Source organism: Chrysochloris asiatica, unplaced genomic scaffold, assembly GCF_000296735.1.
Source record: "Chrysochloris asiatica unplaced genomic scaffold, ChrAsi1.0 scaffold00155, whole genome shotgun sequence".
Taxonomy (NCBI): domain Eukaryota; kingdom Metazoa; phylum Chordata; class Mammalia; order Afrosoricida; family Chrysochloridae; genus Chrysochloris; species Chrysochloris asiatica.
Window position 1 is genome coordinate 5,514,636 of NW_006408673.1, and position 21,618 is coordinate 5,536,253.

The following is a 21,618-nucleotide window of genomic DNA, read 5'->3' on the forward strand; positions in this document are numbered from 1 at the left end:
TTTTTTTTTAATCTTCCTCTAGTCGAGTTCTGATTATCAAGCCATCGAGGCTAGGTCAAATGGGTACAATCTGCAACTTTGGGTGTTCTTTTGTGTCTTCTCTCCCTTCATATCAGCTGGATGCTTCACTCTCAGCTCTAGTCCTCTGTGGCTATGTCCTTTTCCATGGGCTCGGAAGTCCCCAGGTCTCACAGCACTTTGGACCAGCTAGCCCTTCCTCTTCTCTCTCTCATCTCCAGGTCAACGGGAGTCTATGGAACCTGGTTGAACTCAGCCCATTTCTTCATTCCCCTCTTCCACTCATCAGTAGGCCAACATGGGCACCACCCCAGCAAGCTTACATGTCTGCTCATGTGTTCCCTTTGAGTTTCAGTCTTAGAGGGAGTTCTGTCCTGAAGGAACTTGATTGCTTGCCTTGATGGTGTTTATTATTTTTGTAGGTGTGAATGGAAACAGGTGCTCTGAATCCTCAACTCTTCTTGAGAAGTACAGAATTGGGAAGGTCATTGGTGATGGCAATTTTGCAGTGGTCAAAGAGTGCATGGACAGGTGAGTGGATGGCAAGGCACATCACTTGTTCACTCACACATAAATGTCTCCAGGATTCATCCTTATCTGAATGAAAAAAAGACCCCAGAATTTAATGTGAATCTTCCCCTAGGACTAGAAAAGTACATTGTATATGTAAATTTAAGAGTCCACCCTTGAGACCAGAAGTTTTATATGCTCACAAATCATTTGACATAGAAAACTAGATATGTACACAAATACATATAGTACAAAACTGTTTTACATGCATTTAGGTTGAGTTACATTAGGTTTCTCATCAGTGAACTAGGGAAAGAATAAGATTCATTCAAAACAAAACACAAAACCTTACCTATTCCAAGAGGCAAATTTTGTTGTTTGTGAGGAGTTTTCCAGAATGTCCTAGAAAGTACAGTTTTTACATCTTGTTACAATTCCAGTCATAGTTTAGTGCTTTTGTTTTGGTGTATAGGGTAACTCCCAGTCTTCTGAGCCCCTTTACTTAACTCATGCACAGAATGTCACCCAAGTAACAAAACATCTAAAACAGTGATTTCTAAAGCTTGATCAGAAATCTGAGACAGAATTTGGTTAACATTTTTATGTGGGAGCAATTTAAATAAAAGTAATTTTTAATACACAAACAGACATGTGCTCTGACTGGTGACCACGTTGTTCACCGATAAGGGGACGTGAGGGAAAAACAGCAATGAAGCTGTGAGCTGATCCCTACCACATTCAATAGACTCCTGTGAACCTGGATGGAGATGTGGTTGGCCAGCAGTTTGGCAAGACCTGGGGACTCCTGGGCCCAGAGTCAGTGACATAGCCACAGAGGACTAGAGTGAAGTGTGAGGCATCCAGCTGATAAGAAGAGAGGGCCTATGCATAAGTACACCCACACTTGCAGATAATATCCACTTGACCTGGCTTCAGTGGCTGGATGATCAGAACTCAACTACAAGAATAAAGAAGAGGAAAAAAAGAGTAATCTGATAAAATTTGATGAACTTGACCTATACCTATGGATGCAGTAGCTCAAAAGCGGGAACAAATCTTTACAACAGGGAACATTCCCACCCCCTCGATACACACTGTAGACAGAGATGGGCAACTTGGACGTTGGCTACCCAAAATTGGTGGGGGGGGGGGCTACAAAGGCAAGAAGGGACTGGCTTACAAGCTTTCAAGAGGGCGCCTAGATCCAGATGGTGTGGAGGAAGGTAGAATCTCCACTGAGTAGTATCCAGTCTATCTGGGCGGGGCTGCTGAAAGGAGATTGGGATAGCACTCATGTGGTACAATAGTGAATAATTGCTATCACAATTGACTGTGAGGGTTGGAATTGTAAACTAGACATTTTGTAGCAAAAGGAGGGGAGTGGTTGACTTTACAGTCCAGGAGTGGAGGTCCCTGGGACCATCAAGGGAGAAGAGCAGAGTGCAGGAACCTACCCAGAGAAACAGTGATGCCAGAGATAGAGGCAGAGAAAATGACATGGAGAGATGGAACGGCTGGGGACTCTAGACCCAGAGAGGGTGTGGGGCTGTGTGCTGATGACCAAGAGGCAGGCTTACAGGGTATTTGATGATGCATGGAGGGGATTGTAATCCTGGCAATGAAATGATATACGATAGAATGAATGTAAAGCTAATGTTCTCCCATGTAAACGATCATGTAATTCACAATAAAACATTTCAAAATAAATAAAGATAAGGCATGCAGAACACCTAGCACTGCATTTGAGACATAGTAAATGCTCAATAAGGAGCTCTCTCTCTCTCTTAAAAAAAAAAAGTAGACTTTAGTCACCTAGCAGACATAGCAAAATGTCCCGTATCTGACTATTCAGTTATGCTGGTTAGTAATTCCATACATGAGCCCTGGATACCCACAGATAAATGTAAAAACCTTCCCTAAAAGCCGAGACTGTAAATTCCAAAAAGGCAAAGTCCCCCCCCCCCAAAAAAAGAAAAGCTAAAGAGGATATAGAGAAACTCTGTTAACTGATGGTATGTGGAGGGGATTATAATCAATGTAATGAAACAAGGTATATGAATGTTTGAATGTGAAACCGATGATGTGCCCTGAAAACTTTCACTCAATCCACAATAAAAACCTTAAAAAAAAAATGTAATTCTTCCAAACTGATCTTCATCGGTGTGTAGTGTGACAACCTGGACAAAAGTAACTGCATTTGGGCTGCAGTGTTCTTTATGGAACTGTTGCCTGTATGCGAAGACATTGTTTACCATGTCCAGATGAAATTAAGGATGGTTTACAGTTAACTAATAGTCAAGATTCTTGTGTCAGAGCAAATGACTTCACTAGGTAGACATTTAAAGTTTTGGATAAAGTGGCACCAAATTTTAGCTGGATTTTTGGTTGATAAATTGATAGAAGAAGTCTCAGGACTTTTCAGTTTTGAATTATGGGCTAATGTGGGTTCATGGATTAATGTAAAGACACATTGGTAATAGAACATTTTCAGATAGTTTGATACAAAGGAATTTAAAAATTTAAATACTTTAAGTGAGTTACTTCATAATATTAAAGTTACCGATATATTTTTTTTTAAGTTTTATTGTCCAGAGTCCCCAGCTGCTCCATCTCTCCACATCATCATCCCTGCCTCCATCTCAGGCATCACTGCTTCTCTGGATAGGGTCCTGCTCCACTCTTCTCCCTTAATTAACTGCAAAGTTAATCACTCCCCTCCTTGCCACAAAATGTCTACCTTTACATTTACAACACTCACAATCAGTCCTGATAACAACTATTCACCATTGTATCACAAGAGACCTATCCGCATTTCCTTTCATGAGTCCCGCCTAGACAGATTGGATACTACTCAGTGGAGATTCTACCTTCCTTCACACCCTCTGGATCTAGCTTCCCTCTTGAAAGCTTGTAATCCAGTCACTTCTTGACTTTGTAGCCCCCCTCCCTCCATTTTGGATAGCCAATATCCAAGTTGCTCATCCCTGTCTACTCTGTGTATGGAGGGGCTGGGAATGATCCTTGCTGTAAAGATTTGTTCCCTCTTTTGAGCTACTGCATCCATAGGTGTAGGTCAAGTTCATCAAATTGTATCAGATTACTCTTTTTTCCTCTTCTTTCTTCTTCTAGTTGAGCTCTGATCATCCAGTCATTGAAGCCAGGTCAAGTGGGTATTATCTGCAAGTGTGGATGTTCTTGTGCATATGCCCTCTCTTCTTATCAGCTGGACGCTTCACTCTCCACTCCAGTCCTCCGTGGCTATGTCACTGATTCTGGGCCCAAGAGTCCCCAGGTCTTGCCACACTGCTGGCCAACCAGGTCTCTACCTGGGTTCACAGGAGTCTATTGAACATTGTAGGGCTTAGCTCGCAGCAGCTTCATAGCTGTTTTTCCCTTACTTCCCCTTATCGGTGACGAACGTGGTCACCAATCAGCGTGTATTCCCATTGAATCTTAGTCTTGGAAGGGGAAAGTTACCGGTAGTTTTGAAAGAAGTGTTCTTTGCATACTGTGTGATTTATTTCTGTGTTTCCCTTTTTGGGGTATCTTTCTCCTCTGTGACCACTCAGTATCATCTCTTAAGCACCAAGGGATAAGCCAAGTCTTCATTCCCAGAGTCTGTGCTGCAGTGGAAATCAGGAATAATAATGTCTTTATGAAGGGAGCTCTGGTGGTAAAGTGACTAAGTGTCTGAATGCTAACCAAAAGTTTGGTGGTTTGAACCCATCAGTGACTCTCTAGGACAAAAAGGTGTGGGCAAAGATTTACAAGCTTGGAAACCCTACCGGGTCATTCTGAATTGGAATCAACTTACTTGGTGGCCATGGGTTATGTCGTTGTCTTTAAACAGCCTTTCTCTGATTACTTTATAGGTCTACTGGAAAGGAATTTGCCCTGAAGATTATAGACAAGGCCAAATGTTGTGGAAAGGTACAGTATGCATACCTGCTTTGTAAAAGAAACAGAAATAACTTGGTGAAATACTTGCTGTGGCGAAGGAATTTAAATGAAGGTTTGACAAGCAAGTAGGAATAGTCTTGGTGTGATGCTGTAGGATAAACTCTGAACTGTTAACCACAAGGTGGTGGTTCAAATCCACCAGCCGCTCCTCAGAAAACTCTATATGGGTCACTATGAGTCAGAATCAACTCGACAGCATGAAACAACAATAACAATGGCAGGGAAAACACTATCAAACTTTTCTTGCCATTTTTAGATACTTTAATCCTAAAACAGTAAAATAATTTGATCTTGGTTGTAAATTTAGAAAACAAAAGTTCTTGATCTGAAAGATCAACACAATAAAGGTGTGTATCAGGCACTGCAAAGTATCTGAGACTTTGCCCAGTTTTTAAGCTAACAAGCTAACCTTCCAGTTTCATATGTGCTGGCTGAAGACATGAGGCACCTGCAGCAGAGGCAGAGGATTTTGACTCATGTTTGTATTAGTTCCTTCTTGACCCCCCTTAGTCCCATGGATGTGATCAGAAAGGAATACACAGTTTGTGTTTTGTAATAGCCAAAGAACATCAAGATTAGGAACACCTCAGTCTTCTAAGGATGGGCTGCTGGCAAGCTGCCTAATCTTTTTTTTTTTTTTTTTTTTTTACGGCATACGAGATGAATTGCTGTGACTGGAGTTCAGACTTTTTTTCTTCTCATTACGCTGTTGAGGAAACAGATCTACCCTCTGCCCTGAGAGAGTCCCTATTTCTGTGCTCCAAGGGTGTTTGCTACACAAGCATCCTTGGAAGATAGTCTGGAACAAAAGGTTACACATACCAAAGGGATTTGCTTCTCCAACAAGATGAACTTTTTTTGTCTGCCCTACTCTCAAGCTAGGGCAGGAAAAAATCAACTAGGTGAAATGCTGGCAGGGTACGGTTTTTGTTTTTTTAAAAAACTATTTTGAAAAAATATATATAGCAGTGACAACAAAAGTTTCTTAGGTTCCTTTCTGGAACAATGTAACAGTTTAGGGAGCAGGCCAAAGAGCTGCACTACCCAATATAAGAGTACTGGCCTGGCCATGTGTGGCTGCTGAACGTGGCCACTAGTCCAAATTGAGATGTGCTCAAAGTGTGAAATACGCAGGACTTTGAAGAGTTGGCACAACAAAAGTTACCTATCTAATGAATACCTTTTATAACATTTGATAATTGGAATATATTTGATTAATAAAATATGTTATTGTTAAGTGCCAACGGGTTGGCTCTGATTCATAGCGACCCTGTCTAGGGTTTTGCTGGTGTGTTTGAACTGCCATCCTTGGGTTCAAACTGACCTTGCAGTCCAGCACATTAACACACGGCACCACACCCTCTGCAAATTTTATTTAGTAAACTTAGTTTGTAAATTGATTTAGTAAAATCATCTGCCTCTTTTTGTATTTTAATGTTGTTAAGTGCTGTTTAATCAGTCTGACTCCTAGTGACCTTGTATTGGGTTTTGAAGCTATAAATCTTTATGGGAGCGGAAAGCCTCATCTTCCACAGAATGGCTTGTGGGCTCAAAGGTCTGACTTTGTGGTTTTCAATGCTTATCATACAGAGCCACCATACACACACACACCCCTTTTTTTTACGTGACTATTGAAAAATTCAAAATTATATACGTAGATCCCATTATATTTCTGTGGGACAGTGATGCTCCGGAGCCTGATTTTGCAGAGTTTAGTCCTGGTTCTGCCTCTTGCTGATTGAACTTGAGGAAACTATTTAACCCTTTGTTTTGAAATTTCTCTGTTACTTTGTTTTACCCTCTAAAATGGGTTTATTGATTGATCATATTAACCTATGGCATAAAATTAATATGAGGAATAACTGAATTATGATATGATAACCACATAGAAAAAGTGCCAGTATAGAGTAAGAATTTAACAAATGTTAATTATTAACATGATTAATAGGCCAGAGGGATTTAGAGTTTATAATTAGCAGAGTTTGAGGTGATTATATTGAAAAGAAGAAAATATTGCCATGTTATAGATTTTATGTTTCTGGAACTCAAAATCTAGTCTTCATTGTTGTTGTTAGGTGCTGTTGAGTTGATTCCAATTCATAGCAACCCTATATAGGGTTTCCAAGGAGCAGCTGGTGGGTTTGAACTGCTGACTTTGTGTTTTGCACAAAGTACCACACTAGGAGTTCAGTCTTCATTAGTCTACCACAAGATCACATATATTTTGACTGAAAGCTTTTAAAATTATGAGCTGAGCCCCAGAATGGAAAATCGAAGAGACAAGATTGTCATATAATGCTTTTCCCCACCACGCTCACAGCTGATGAAGCAGAGACTATAAAATTCCTCCTTTTTTTTTAATAACTAAGGTGGTTTTTCCTTTATATCTAATTTTCTTTTTATAATTGTATGTGCTTTTACTTATTGTTCTTACAGTATTATTAAGATCTTTGAGTTATCATGGCATTTCCCCTACATGTAAGCATATACTGCCCCTTCTGTCTGGTAAGATGTATTTTAAACACTGTGTGTTTTATAATTTGGACAGCAAGATCATGCACCACTGCATTACTTTTAAATTTTTTTCCCCAAAAAGTTTTTAAAAATTCTGTGGCAAGAATATTGTTTGCATGATTAAATCTTAAACAGCTGCTTCAGCAGTTGAAAGGAAATCATTATGTGCTAAAAAATATCAGTCAGATACACTAAATTTTGAAAAAATGGAGAAATCAGCTCAAACATTTGGGTCTTATTTTACCTTGTTATGTAATATCTTTCTATTTTTACAAGTCATATTTGTATATTAATTTTCACCCTGACATTCTGCTTATTTATACAACTATTTCCGCATGAAGGCAAAAACCTGTGCCATTGAGTCAATTCTGATTCTTGAAGACCCTCTATCTTAACAAGGTAGAACTTCTCATAGCGTTTTCTTGGCTGTCATCTTTCAAGAAGCAGTTCACCAGGCCTTTCTTCCACAGAGCTGCTGGTGGGTTCAAACGGCCAGCCTTTAGGTCTCAGTAAATGGGATCAAACTGTTTATATCGGCTAGAGACCTTCATTTCCAGTTTCAAAACCAAACGCACTGTCATCTACTTGTAGTGGTGGTGCTGGTGTGCTGTGGAGTCGGTTCCGAGGTTTCTGAGGCTGTAAATCTTTATGGGAGCAGAAAGCCTCATCTTTCTCTCACAGAGTGGCTAGTAATTTCAAACTGCTGACCTTGAGGTTAGTAGCCCGACTCATACCCACTACACTCCCAGAGCTCCTACTCATAGCAATCCTATATAAGACAGAGTAGAATTGCTCCTTAGGCTTTCCATATAAATCTTCATGGGAACATTCTCCTCTTTTTCCCAAAGAGAGACTGCTGGGTTTGAACCACCTACTTTGTAGTTGTTGTGTTGTTGTTAAATGCCGTCAAGTCAGTTCTGACTCATAGTGATCCTGTATAGGGTTCTGAGGAGCACATGGCCGGTTAGCAACCCAGAGCTTATCCTATAGCACCACAGCCTGATTTAAGACTGTATAGTATCAAAACTTGATTCGTTAAAAATGAGTTTATTTTTAAAAAGAAAATACTATAGAGAATAAAAAAAAATTTTTTTTCTAAGAGGGCATTCCATCAGTATTCTGGAATATTGAAGTCAAATCTACTTTGTGAGTTGTGCACAAAAATGCTGAAAATAGTATAGGTCACTTGCTAAAATGCATTGTATATCCAGACTTGTTCTAGAGATCTTGCACATAACCTGTAATGACTTGCAAACAGATGTACTAATTTTACAGATGAAGGCATCATCTAGTTCTTCAAGTCTCAGGGTTGTAGAGGCTAATGTTCATGGGATCCATTAGTCCTTTGAATTAATAGTTTTCTTGTACCTTTGATTTTCTTCACTTTTCTTTCTTCCAGAAAGGGCGACACCAATGGTTGTCTCTTAGATGGCTGTTCTTCAACTTTTAATACCCCACTTGCTGCTCACCAGAGTAAAAGATAGGACACTGTCTTTGTGGACTATGTTATGCCTAGATGTCTCCTGAGACTGTGAACCTAAGTCCCTAGGAGGAAAACAGCCTTTCATTACCTTTTCTGTAATATATATGAACATTATTAAATTAATTCATCATTCACCTAAAATTTGATGTGTGTATTCTGAGTGGAAGATACTGCACAAGGAATAGGTTAATTTGGCATTGAAATTAATACCAATTCTCCCACCGTGGTTATAGGCATTGAGAGGAATCATATGGAAAAGAAGTATGTGATCATTAGAGATACAATCAAGCATTTGAGCTGGAAGAATTGTGGGTAGGGTTTCAATAAACAGAAAAAGGAGGAATAACTTTCTAGATAGCCAGAATAGCATGCGCAAAAACCAGAGATCAGAAAGCATGCCTCAGGCCAGATTATGGAGGTTATGATATTTGTAAATGTAAGAATTCTTCCATTTCAAATACTCTCTTAACTTCTAAACATGGGTTGGTTGAATTCCCAGTATTGTCGGAAGCACTGAGATTTCTATTAGAAGCGGTCTTTGTGTCCCTTCCCACCATAAACACCTGTGCCTTTCTTTGGAATGGGCACAATATGGATCTCTTCCAATCATTTGACCAGGTACCTGTCTTCTAAATTCCTTGGCACAGATAAGTGGTCACCTGTAGTGGTACATCAGTTTATTGAATAATTTCCATTTGTATTCTGTCAATTCCTGAGGTCCTTTTTTCACCATTGCCTGCAATGCAGCTTGGACTTCATCCTTCAGTGCCACTGGTTCTTGATCATATGGTACCTCTTGAAATGATTGAACATTGACCAGTTCTTTTTGGTACAATAACTCTGTGTATTCCTTCCATCTTCTTTTGATGCTTTCTATGTCATTCAGTATTTTACCCATATAATCCTTCAATATTGCAACCCTAGAGTTGAATTTTTTTTCTTCGATTATTTCTGCTTGAGAAATGTTAAGCATGTTCTTCTCTTGGTTTTCTAATTCGAGGTCTTTGCACATTTCATTATGCTTTGTCTTCTCAAGCTGCCCTTTGAAATTTTCTGTTAATCTCTTTTACTCATTTTTTTCTAGTTGCTTTAGCTTCTATATGCTCAAGGGCAAGTTTCAAAGTCTCTCTTGATATCCAGTTTGGTCTTTTCTTCTTTCCTGTCTTTTAAATGACCTTTGGCTTTCTTCATGTATGGTATTCTTGATGTCCTCACATAATTCTTCTGGTGTTCTGTCATTATGCATTTGATGCATAATGCGTCAAATCTGTTCTTGAGAATAGTCTCTAAATTCATCTGAGATGTATTCAAGGTCGTATTTTGGCTCTTGTGGACTTGTTTTAATTTTATTCTGCCTCAGCCTGAACTTGCACATCAAAAATTGATGACCTGTTCCAAGTCAGCCCTGACGTTGTTATGGCTGATGATACTCAGCTTCTCCATTGTCTCTTTCCACAGATGTATTCAGTTTGATTCCTATTTGTTACATATGGTGAGGTCCACGTGTATAATCACTGTTTATGTTGTTGAAAAAAGTTACTTACAATGAAAAAGTCATTGTGTTGTTAAATGTCGTCAAGTCGATTCCGACCCATAGCGACCCTATATAGGGTTTCCAAGGAGCAGCTGGTGAGCTTGAACCATCGACCTTGTAGTTCAAATAACTTTTGCAGTCTGATGCATTAATCCACAGAGCCACACAAAAAAATCATTAGTCATACAAAATTCTATCATATGATCTCCAGTATTATTTCTGTCACAAAGGCCTTGTTTTCCAACTACTGACCCTTTCTCTTTGCTTCCAACTTTCACATTCCAATTACCAGTAATTATCAATACATCTTTATTGCATTCTTGATCAATTTGAGACAGAAGAAATTGGTAGAATTCGTCAAGTTCATCGTCACTGGCTTTAGTGGTTGGTGCATAAATTTGAATAATCAGTGGTATTAACTGGTTTTCCTTGGATATTATCCTATTATGGACAGCATGATTCTTCAGGATTGAGATTGAAATGTTCTTTTTGTTGATGAATGCGATGTCATTTCTGTTTAATTTGGTTTCCCTGGCGGAGTAAACCATATGATTGTCAGATTTACAATGGCCAATACAAGTGTATTTGTCTGTTTCAGCTCATGAATGTCTGGTATATCAATTTTTATGCATTCATTTAGTTTTTGACAACTCCATGCATTCCACAATCTGATTACTATGGATATTTTCAGCTTCTTCACATTTTGAGTTGTGGCTCATCAGCAAATCAAGGTCCTGAGAGCTCTGCTCCACTCACATCATTATGCTTTGAGGCGGCAGCACTTTCCTACTTATATTTGGAGTGCCTTCCAACCTGAGGGACTCATCTTCTGACACTATGTCTAACAATGTTATGCTGCTATTCATAAGGTTTCATCTTCCAGCACAATATCTGACAGTGTCCCACTGCTATTCGTAAGATTTTCAGTGGCTGACCATTCAGAAGTGTTCTGCCTCTCCTTCTTCCTCATCTGTCTTAATTTGGAAGTTCAGCTGAAACCTGTCCACCATGGATGACCTGGCTGACATTTAAAATATCTATAGCATAGCTTCCAACATCACAACAACATGCAAGCCAACATACTGACAGACAAGTAGTGGTGAGTAATATAATTATTATTGTTGATAAGTTCTATCAAGGAGGTTCTGACTCATATCAACCTGATAAAGGGTTTCCAAGGAGCAGCTGGTGGGTTTGAACCACTGACCTTGAGCTTGATAATCCAGTACTTATCCTATAGCACCATACAGTGCAACAAATTCACAGACAAATAACTGTGAATAATAAATGCTGTTTTTGTTAAGGGCCATTGAGTCAGTTCTGACTCATAGTGACCCTTTATAGAATTTCTGAGGAGCAGCTAATGAGTTTGAACTGCCGACCTTATGGCTCAAACCAACCTTGCAGCCCAGTGCTTATCCTACAGCGCCACACCAGGATTCAAAATAATAAATTGTCACTGTTAAGTGCTGTAGAGTCAGTTCCGACTCATAGTAAATAATGAATAGGAGGGTAAAAATGTTCCAGGCAGAGAAAACTATCTTTGCAAATGCACAAAGGTCTAGGTGAGAAATTCACAGTAGAAATAGAGAAAATGAGTTGATAGATTCAAAGTTTGTTGAGGAGGGGACTGGGCAGGGATTGGTGATAGATTAGATGCAGTGGAGGAAGAGGAAGGTGAGATGGAGTCCGAGAGAGGAATTTGCATTTCTGCTTTTGTCAGCCAAGTTCATTCAGTGAAACAGAACTGGTAAGAGTGGACTGGTTGGTGGAGTTAAAAAGGGTAAAGAGGGTGATTAGTTGGTTTGGGAGAGTTGTTTATTCCTGAGTCAGTTTCTCATTTTTTTCTCTGTTTATTCAGTCAGCATGGCCAAAGATAAGACAGTAAAATTTACCAAGTTATCAGTTGTCTTTGTCATTTTCTTTCACATCAAACAATGGCACATTGCCCTGGAGTGATTCATATGTAAATTATTTGGAATTCAAATAAATAATGATAGATAATTGAATAATGTAAGTTCATTGTGGTTCAAGATGAAAGTGATATTCATAATGTGTTTAGAAATTTTACTTTCTTGGAAAATGTAACTTAGCATTTTTTACATATTGGAAACCAAGATTATATGTGGGTTGCATGTGAAATGGGAAGATAATGTCTGTAAAGATTTGTATACAGTCCTTTTTGGGTTTTGCTTCTGATGATGGTTAGTTTAAAAAAGTATATAATTCCTTCATAGACAATCTTATAGGGGTCATGAGAAGTTGAGGATCAAATGTAAACAGCTACTAAATCCCAACAAAAGCATTCACTATGTGTTGAGAATACCAGGCACTGTCAAGTTGTATGTAGTAAACTGAAATAAATGATACTGGTGGAGAAAATGTTGGTGCAGTATTTGAAATGTAATGCTGCATGTGGCCCAGAGAGAGGGTCCATAGTATACACCAGCAGACATTTCATTGCACCTTTTTATTGAGAATGATAATAACTTTGGGGAGGTCAGTCTCCTTATGGATAACATGGTACCCATGTCATTGTGACTCCAATCTAAGAGAGCTTCTTTGGGTGCTGGAGATAGGGATTGTTTTACAAACGTCATTCTAAATTTGCATCACAAATAGAGACCTTGGATAGAGGAAAATTGATAGACTTCCAATTTTGAAGGAGATAGGGAAAGGAGAGAATTGAAGTCATAGATAGATTTTTTTTTTTTAAATAAAATACCTATTTTGTATTTCTTATTCATCTTTGCTTTACAGAGAGACAGAGAAATTCACTTGCCTGCTTTTATATGCTCATGAAAGTAACTTGGAACTTTTTGATTAAGCAAAGGCTTTCCATAGATGATCCAAGAGGTTGAAAATATGTGCAAATTTGTGAAGGATTTGCCAGGTCTTTTCTTTTGTCTTTGTAACATATAATAATGCTGGCTGCATAGCTGCTTCCCTACAGGAGAGACCAGAAGTCTGTAGTTTTTTGTTGCAACTTTGTAACGTAAACTGATGGGACTTGGAAACAGTAGAAAGCTGTAGCAAACTCGTCCAGGTTTGTTAGGGTCTGGGAACAGCCATTTTTCAGTTAGACTTGGAGGAGTTTGCTGAGGAATAAGCCAGGTCAGACACTTACCCAGCTCTGCTCATTAAAAGGAGCACAGCTTTTCCTCCCACAAGACCTGGTATGGTTCTGCCATAAATGCCAACTCAGTGTGATACTATTGTGTGTTTCTACCTTTTCAAGAAGTTAAAGAATCTCATTTGTTACTACCATCATTGTCATTTTGAAAATCCAACTAGGTTCTCTTAAAGCATTTGTCTTTGAAAAGTGATGATGTATAGTACAAAAATCTTGCATGTCAGAAATCTGGGTTTGAATTCCTACTGAAAGGACTGATAAGAATAAAGCATTAGAATAGTATATAAGTACTTTGCCTGGGTACGGATAGTGAGTAGATTCATAGTCAGCGTTGGTTCCTTTCTTTCCCCTATTTCTCTTTAGCATTTGCCTTGTCTTTTGCCAACAGTTAATCAGTGACTATTTGGACAGGACACCCAGGGGTGCAAATGGTCAACACAAGGCTGCTAACCAAAAGGTTGGAGCATCAAGTCACCTAGAGGTGTGTCAGAAGAAAAACCTGGTGGTTTACTTCTGAAAAATCAGCGCTTGAAAATCCTGTGGCCCACAGTTCTACTTTGACACATGAGGTTGTCATAATGTGTAATCAACACTACATTAGATGTTCTAGACTCTTTGCATGTTATTCATTTGTTATCATGTATGCCTCCATCTGTTGTCAGAAAGGATTTGAGTTGACTTAGAGTCTTGGTGTGGCACCGCAGGATAATGCATTGGGCTGAACAACAAAAGTAAAAATACATGTATACATGGATATGTGAAGATGAGAGAAACTGTAATATCATGAAGTAAGGATAAAGTAATAATATTCTTACTGCAGTGCACTACTAAATTTAATTCTGAAATGCGTAATAGCAAAGGCAAAATGGGAAATATGATAGGTATCAGTATGGTTGTGTACGTAGGACTCTTGGTGTGGCGACAAGGTCAAAAATTCAAATCCACCTCTGGTAGCATAGTGGTTACGAATTTGGCTGCGAACCTTAAGGTCAGCAGTTCGAAACTACCAGCTGTTCCACGGGAGAAAGATGAGGCTTTCTGCTCCCGTAAAGATTTACAGCCTCGGAAACCCTGTACAGGGTCGCTATGAGTCAGAACCGACTCCACAGTGCATAACCACCACCACCCATCTGCTCTTTGGAAACCCTATGTCGGGTCGGTATGAGTCAGAACTGATTCGATGGTGCTTACTAACAACAACCACATCTGCATATGTTTATTTACATACACACACACACACACACACACACACGTAAGTTTCTCAGCATAGCAGTATTTCCATTTATTAATCCTTCCCTGAAGAATTTTCTGGTCTTTGATTCACACCACTTCAAGACAGCAGTTTTGGCATCATTGAGGGACTCAAACATGTTCCTTTTTAATGTTTTTTGAGTTTAGGAAACAAAAAGAAGTCAGAAGGAGCAAGATCAGGGCTGTAGGGTGGGTGGGATAAGGTTTCCTAATGAAATTCTCATAGGACAGCCCTGGCTACCCTCAAAGAATGAGCAAACGCATGGCTGTGATGGAGAAAAATTCTAGCCTTTTCCTTAACAATATAGTTTTCTTAAAACTTCTTCCTAATTTGCTGGGAAGAAGTTTTAAGAAATGGAACCCCTGGGACTATGGCCTCTAGTCACCCTTCAGGTCTGGAAATGATCTCACCCCTGTGGCTCACTTTTCAGCTAAGCAATAGACAGGTCTATAAGGGGAACAGTAACACTAGGGAGGTGTGCATGCCTCAGAATACACACCCATGTGAGATCAAAAGGGTGGTGTTTACCCAAGGACAGAGTTCAGAAATATTAGGAAAGGAGAAAGTTAGCAGCCTTGAGAAAATCTGTCAGGATTAATCCTTTTGGAATCTGAAAAAAAAAAAAAATCAAAAACTTCTGAGCTAACTTCTTTGCCTTGATTTGAATTAGCTCAGCAGATCCCCTCAGAAGCCACTGTTTTGATTTTGGACCATAAGGAGACTAAGGGAGTCCTGGTGTGGCTCAGTAGGATAAGCACTGAGCAGCTAACCGCAAGGTTGGTGGTTCAAACTTGCCATCCGTTCCTCGAAAACCCTATACAGGGTCGCTCTGAGTTGGAACCAACTCGATGGCACTTAACAACAAGGAGACTAAGACAAATGTACCACTAAGAGAATGTGTCTGCAGCCATCTACTGGTTGCAGAGAGATGTTTAAGCATGTTGTTTGGGGGATAAATAAACCTGTGCATATATTAGAACCCTAGTAGCAATATTTTTTACGCATATGTCTCGACTGTATTAGAAGACCATTAGCAATTTTTACTGAGCCTTCTCTAAACTCAAAATAATTCATTAAAGTTAATGATGATTAACAAATATGGCACTGTTTAGAGATTTTCATGGCTCGTAACAAATGGAGCAGTTGTTTATGATTCATGGCTTGTGGTGTATTGAGAGTAATTACTTAATTCTGTGAGTAAACATTTGCTACAGTGCTGATCCCAACTCCATTACTCACTAGGATTGAGATAATCGGGTGCTAGTTTCAGAGGAGAAATGATGAGCATGAAAATGAGAATAGTGGCCCCTGTGGTACTATGTAATTCCATATTCCTAAACTTTCAGATGATAAAGGACGTTCATCTGGTAAATGATTTCATGAATAGTCATTGAGGAAGAAAGTCTCTTTTACTGAATTCCAACATGAAATGCAAATTCATATTGGTCACAGTGTAAAAGCTAAAAATATTTTAATGCCAGAAGTTGTATGCCATAAGCATGTCAAATTTACTTACAGTTCTGTGCATATCCTGAAGTTAGAGAGTGTTGTAAACATCACTTAGAAGGCAGTAGGTTAGCGCTGGTAGCGTAGTGGTTGCGAATCGGGCTGCGAACTACAAGGTCAGCAGTTCAGAACTGCCAGCTGTTCCACAGGAGAAAGAGGAGGCGTTCTGCTCCCGTAAAGATTTACAGCCTCAGAAACCCTGTACAGGGTCGCTATGAGTCAATTATGACTCCATGGCACATAACCACCAACCACCACCACCGTCATATTTGCCAATATATGGAACCTCTGTTTGGGTCTTTCCTGAGTGCTTACATGATGGTAAATTATTCTCTGGGACCATTGAGGGACCGTGGCTTGAACCTAGCACTTTTTCTACTTAGCTGAAAGAGCATCTGTTGCAGGTGACATTGTGTGGTCCTAGCTGCTTTACAAGCTTTGGTATCATAGCCTTTTAAGGAGTTGAGGGGAAGGACAGATAAGGTCTGTGTTCTGTGTGTGCGGTGGCCTCATTGAGCCCTTCTGAGGCAGTGGCTTATGCTATCTCTGAAAACCCTCATGCTGGGACTTGGCTTTAATCTGTGCCAAGAGCGATGGTCCTTTAGTTTCGGTTCCTATAGACTTTTTTGTTTTTTTTTAAAGCACTTCACTCTACAGAATAACCATTTTAAATTTTTTATTTATGAAGTGACTACTATTCTCTAAGCATTTTTCATACCTTATTTCGTATAATCCTTAGGGCAACCCTCAATGAAGTTATCGTTTTCCCCATTTTACAGATTTTACATTTTACAGAGTTGAGATGCAGAGATAATAACTTGTCCACAGTCAATATACTAGGAAGTCATAGAAGCAGGCCCATATGCAAGCCCATGTAACTTCAGAACTTGTTCACTTTCTTTTTTTTTCCTTACTGTGATTTGGGTGAAAGTTTTATAGAAAAGGTTGTCTTTGTGTTCGACAATTCATACCGATTTTGTGACACTGACTGCAACAATCATTACAATGTAACAGCCTTCATCCCACTTCCTCCCTGTGTTTACTATTTCCATCTGGCCTTCTTTGTTATCCCTTCCTGCCTTATGAACTCTATCCCTGAGCAAATACTATCCTGTTGATCTCATAAGGTTGTTTGTTCTAAGGAGCCCTGGTGTTACTGTTCACCTTATAGGTCAGTCTGTTGTCTGGCTCAAAGTTGAGCCATAGCGTGAGTTCAGTTCTACTCCTGAAGTTTGTCTAAGGGTCGTCATCTGGGGGGCTTCACCAGTCTCTGTCAAGGAGCTCTGGTTAGTAGTGGTTACAAGTTGGGCTGCCTACCTCAAGCTCATCAGTTCAAAATTACCAGCAGTTCCATGGGAGAAAGATGAGGTGTTCTGCTCCCATAAAGATTTACAGCCTCGGAAACCCTGTGCAGGGTCACTATGAGTCGGAACCGACTCCACGGTACTTAACAACAACAACAACAACCAGTCTCTATCAGTTCAGTAAGTCTCATCTTTTAAAAATTATTTTGAGTTTTGTTCTCAATTTTTCTCCCACTCTGTCCCAGACCTTCTATCATGCTCCTGCCAGAGTGGTCAGTAGTGGTAGATGGGCACCATCTAATTCTGGTCTTAGACGAGACCAGAGGTTCACTTGGTCCTTTATTCTTTTGCATTGATTGTTTCTTAGCATCTTTGACTTTATTCATTCTTCTTTTGGACAGGGAGAGACCAATAGTTGCATCCTAGGTGGTTGTTCACGGACTTTTAAGATCCTACTAACTGCTTACCAAAATACAATTTAGAACATTGTCTTTGTGGACTATGTTATGCCAGTTGACTGTGATGTTCCCTGTGACTGTGGTCTTGAAAACGTGGACCGCAGCTAATTCCCTCAAGGTGTTGTGTTGCCTCCAGTCCACAGGTACAGAGCCTAGGTTGCTGTGGTTTCTGATGCACATCTCTGAACCCTTCACTTGACAGGAACACCTGATTGAAAATGAAGTGTCAATCCTGCGCCAAGTGAAACATCCCAACATCATCATGCTGGTGGAGGAAATGGAAACGGCTACTGAACTCTTTCTGGTGATGGAGTTGGTCAAAGTAAGAGGATGGAGAGATTTTCTTGGTGCTAAATTCTAAGAGTTAGAATATTCTCGAAGTACCTAATCAGCAAAGTGTTCTGCTGCCTTGTAAATTTCATTACTTATAATTCATCCATTCTCACAGCACTTGTGTCATTTTTGCATTCATTTCAGGCTGAAGAACCATCTTTGTTACCTTCATAGGATCACCTCAGTATGCTGATTATGTGCTCTCTTGTGTGTTCTTTAGGGTGGAGATCTCTTTGATGCAATTACCTCTTCAACTAAGTACACAGAGAGAGATGGCAGCGCCATGGTGTACAACCTCGCCAATGCCCTCAGGTATCTGCACAGCCTCAGCATTGTGCACAGAGACATCAAGCCAGAGAACCTCCTGGTATGTCTGTCCCATTTCATTGGAGAGTTTTTTGGGTTTTTTTTTTCCTGTTCTGATTGTGTCTCTCTTCTTTAAAAATAATCTTAATCATAGAAGGTCCTGGATAGAGTGGAAGAAAAATGTGGAACAAAACTCAAAATCATAAATAAAACCAAACTTACCAGTCAGATAGAGACTGGTGGAACCCTTGAGACTATGGTTTCTAGCCATCCTTCAGTTCTGGAAATGAACTCACCCTGTGACTCCACTCCCAGCTAAGCAATAGACAGGTCTATAAGGGGCACAGTAGTTCTAGGGAAGTGTGCACTTCTCAGATCAAACAACCATATGAGATCAAAAGGGCAGTGTTTACCCTGAGACAAAGTTCAGACGTGTTAGAAAATGAGGAGGAATGGAAACAGAAAGCACCGGGAAGAACTAGCATAGATGATGTTTCATTGTGAAGGTTGCAATGACATGAAACTAAATGTGCATGAATGTTGAATGGAAAACTGATCTGCTCTGTAAACCTTTACCCAGTTCACAATAAAAAAGATTTTTTTTTTTAGTAAAATGATTTTAATCATTTGTAAGAGAAACACTGTGGGTCTGTTGGATATTACTGGACTGCGAATCACAATGTCAGCTGTTTGAAACCACCAGCCACTCTGCGGGCGAAAGATGAGGTTTTCTGCTCCCGCAAAAGATTTAAAGCCTCGGAAACCCTACCCATGGTCGCTGTAAGTCAAAATCCACTCCATGACAGTTAACAACAATCATTTCATTTATAAATAATGAAATGCTAGTGTCTGTGGTAGTCCCGCAGTAGGGATAAGGTTACTACTGTTGTTAAGCACTGTAAATCTTATGGGCAATTGAAGCCTCATCTTTCTCCCCCACTGAGGGATAGAGGACACCTAAATGTAGAAAATTAACAAGTCTTGAGTCAACAGCTATAAAATATTAATGATTTTATTGAAATTATCTGAATTTATTATTTACTTAGATATTAGATTGTTGTTGTTAAGTGCTGTTGAGTTGGTTCCAACACATAGCAATACTATGCACAACAGAATGACATTCACTGTCTGGGTCTACGCTATCCTTGTATTTGTTGCTATATTCGAGTCCACTGTTACTGCCACTGTGTCAGTCCATCTCATTGGGGGTGTTCCTCTGTTTTGCCGACCCTCCATTTTTACAAATATGATGTTTCTCTCCACGGACTGGTCCCTCCTGACAACATGTTCACAAAGACAGAGTCTTACCACCCTGACTTCTCAGGAGAATTCTGGCTGTACTTTTTCCAAGACAAATTTGTTTGTTCACTGATGGTCTCCAGTATTTTCAATACTCTTCTCTAAAACACAAGAATTCAAGTGCATTGATTCTTGTGTGGTTTTCCCTTATTCATTGTCCAACTTTCTTGCACATATGAGGCAATTGAAAATACCATGGTTTGATATATTAGATGTTGCTGTTGTTTGTTAAGTGCTGTTGAGTTGATTCTGATTCATAGCAACACTGTTTAGGGTTTCCAAGGAGTGACTGGTGGGTTTGAACTACCAGCCTTGCAGGTTTAAGTTCAGTGCTTCTCCTACAGTACCACATCAGGACTCTGGTGTATTAGATGTTGTTGCTGTTGTTGTTGTTAAGTGCCATTGAGTTGGTTCTGACTTACAGCAACCTTGTATAGATAATACATTTTAATTTACATTTTGATTGTTGGTACTAACAGATGAAAGGCTAACAGGAAAATTATATTATGGTGCAAAAGCAAAGTGTCTCACGAATATATTATCAGATACCACATTCGAGGCTTGTAGGAGACAGAAATAGAACATGGGGCTCATTTGTGTGGCATACAGAATTTTTGATCAAATCCAATCCATTCATTTCAGTTGTGTTGTTATTGGTGACCCCTAACACATAAGTCATGTTTGACAGAGTAAATCCTGCCCTATAGGGTTATCTGTAATCTTTACAGAAGCAGACCAACAGGCCTTTCTTTTGTGGAGCTTCAAAGCTTAGATTTGAACCACTAAGCTTTCAGTTAGCAGTCAGTCACAAACCACTGGTACCACCTGGGATCTGATCCTAGTTTCACGGATATGGAAATTGAGACACACAGATACTCATTTCTCTTGCTTAAAAGCTCAGTTTCCCCACTGTTCTATAGAAGAAACTCTTACTCTACTATGGCACTCAGAGACTTCATAATCTGGTGCCAGATTCCCTTTCCAGCCCCCTCTCCTATTACTAGAGTTCTGGTGTGGTGCTGTAGGATAAACACTGGACTGCACAGTCAGTTTGAACCCCAAGGTTGGCAGTTCAAATTCACCAGGCACTCCCCCAGAAACCCTATACAGAGTTGTTATGAGTCGGAATTAACTCGACGGTACTTACCAAGACATTGTGGCTTGATAACTAAACTTAGCTTGTTAATTCTATGTCTGCAAGATTCTAGAGATGCTAATTGGAACATTCTTGCCCACTGTTCCCCAACAAGATAGTTGACTTCTCTCTATGCATTTCAGAACTGAGTGTCAGCACCAGTTATCAGCCTTGCTTGGAAGTGAGTTTATACTAGTCTACAGATAGCATATTCTTCGCTTTTGTCCATACTTGCAGTGTAGAGTTCAGTCATGGCCTCCACTGGTTTCTGCTGTGATTGCTATAATGTTGTGAATTTAGTATTTACTTGTCTGTGTCCTTGTCTAGATTGCAAGCACCTCTGGAACAAGGACTATCTTTAAATCCCCAATGCTTTGGACAGTACCAGGCAAGCACACAGTAGGTGAAAGTCCACATCACTAACTAACCTCTGACGGCCACTCACTAGCTACCAGCATACCTGATCCACATGGTTACACTTGCCTAATGCATGCACTCCACCACTCGTCTGTCAGTTTGTCACGTTGTGGTGGCTTGCATATTGTCTGTGATGCTGGAAGCTATGTCCCCGGTATTTTGAATGCCGGTAAAGTCACCCATGGTAGACAGGTTTCAGCTGAGCTTCCAGAATAAGACAGACTTGGAAAAAGGAGAAGCAGTTTACTGAATGTTTAGCCTCTGAAACGTATGAATAGCAGTCAAACACTGTCAGATAGCACCATAATATTAAATGTTGAAACATGAGAAATAGCACCAGAATATTGTCATTTTTCTTGGATCCATCATTAACACTCATGGAAGGCAGTAATCAAGAAATCAAGTGACTTATTGCATTACACAAGTCTGATGCACAAGACCTCTTTAGAGTGTTCA

General features: G+C 39.7%; 1 protein-coding gene across 2 annotated transcripts in view; it reads left to right on the top strand.

Annotated features, from left to right (window-relative positions):
- Window positions 1–21,618, top strand: part of DCLK2 (doublecortin-like kinase 2) — a 311,156-nt gene that overhangs the window by 260,801 nt on the left and 28,737 nt on the right. For both annotated transcript variants that reach the window (XM_006870872.1, XM_006870873.1), the window contains 4 exons: window positions 441–549; window positions 4,401–4,458; window positions 17,875–17,994; window positions 18,226–18,372. In XM_006870872.1, the coding sequence (XP_006870934.1) occupies window positions 441–549; window positions 4,401–4,458; window positions 17,875–17,994; window positions 18,226–18,372 (434 nt within the window). The remainder of the gene's footprint in view (window positions 1–440; window positions 550–4,400; window positions 4,459–17,874; window positions 17,995–18,225; window positions 18,373–21,618) is intronic.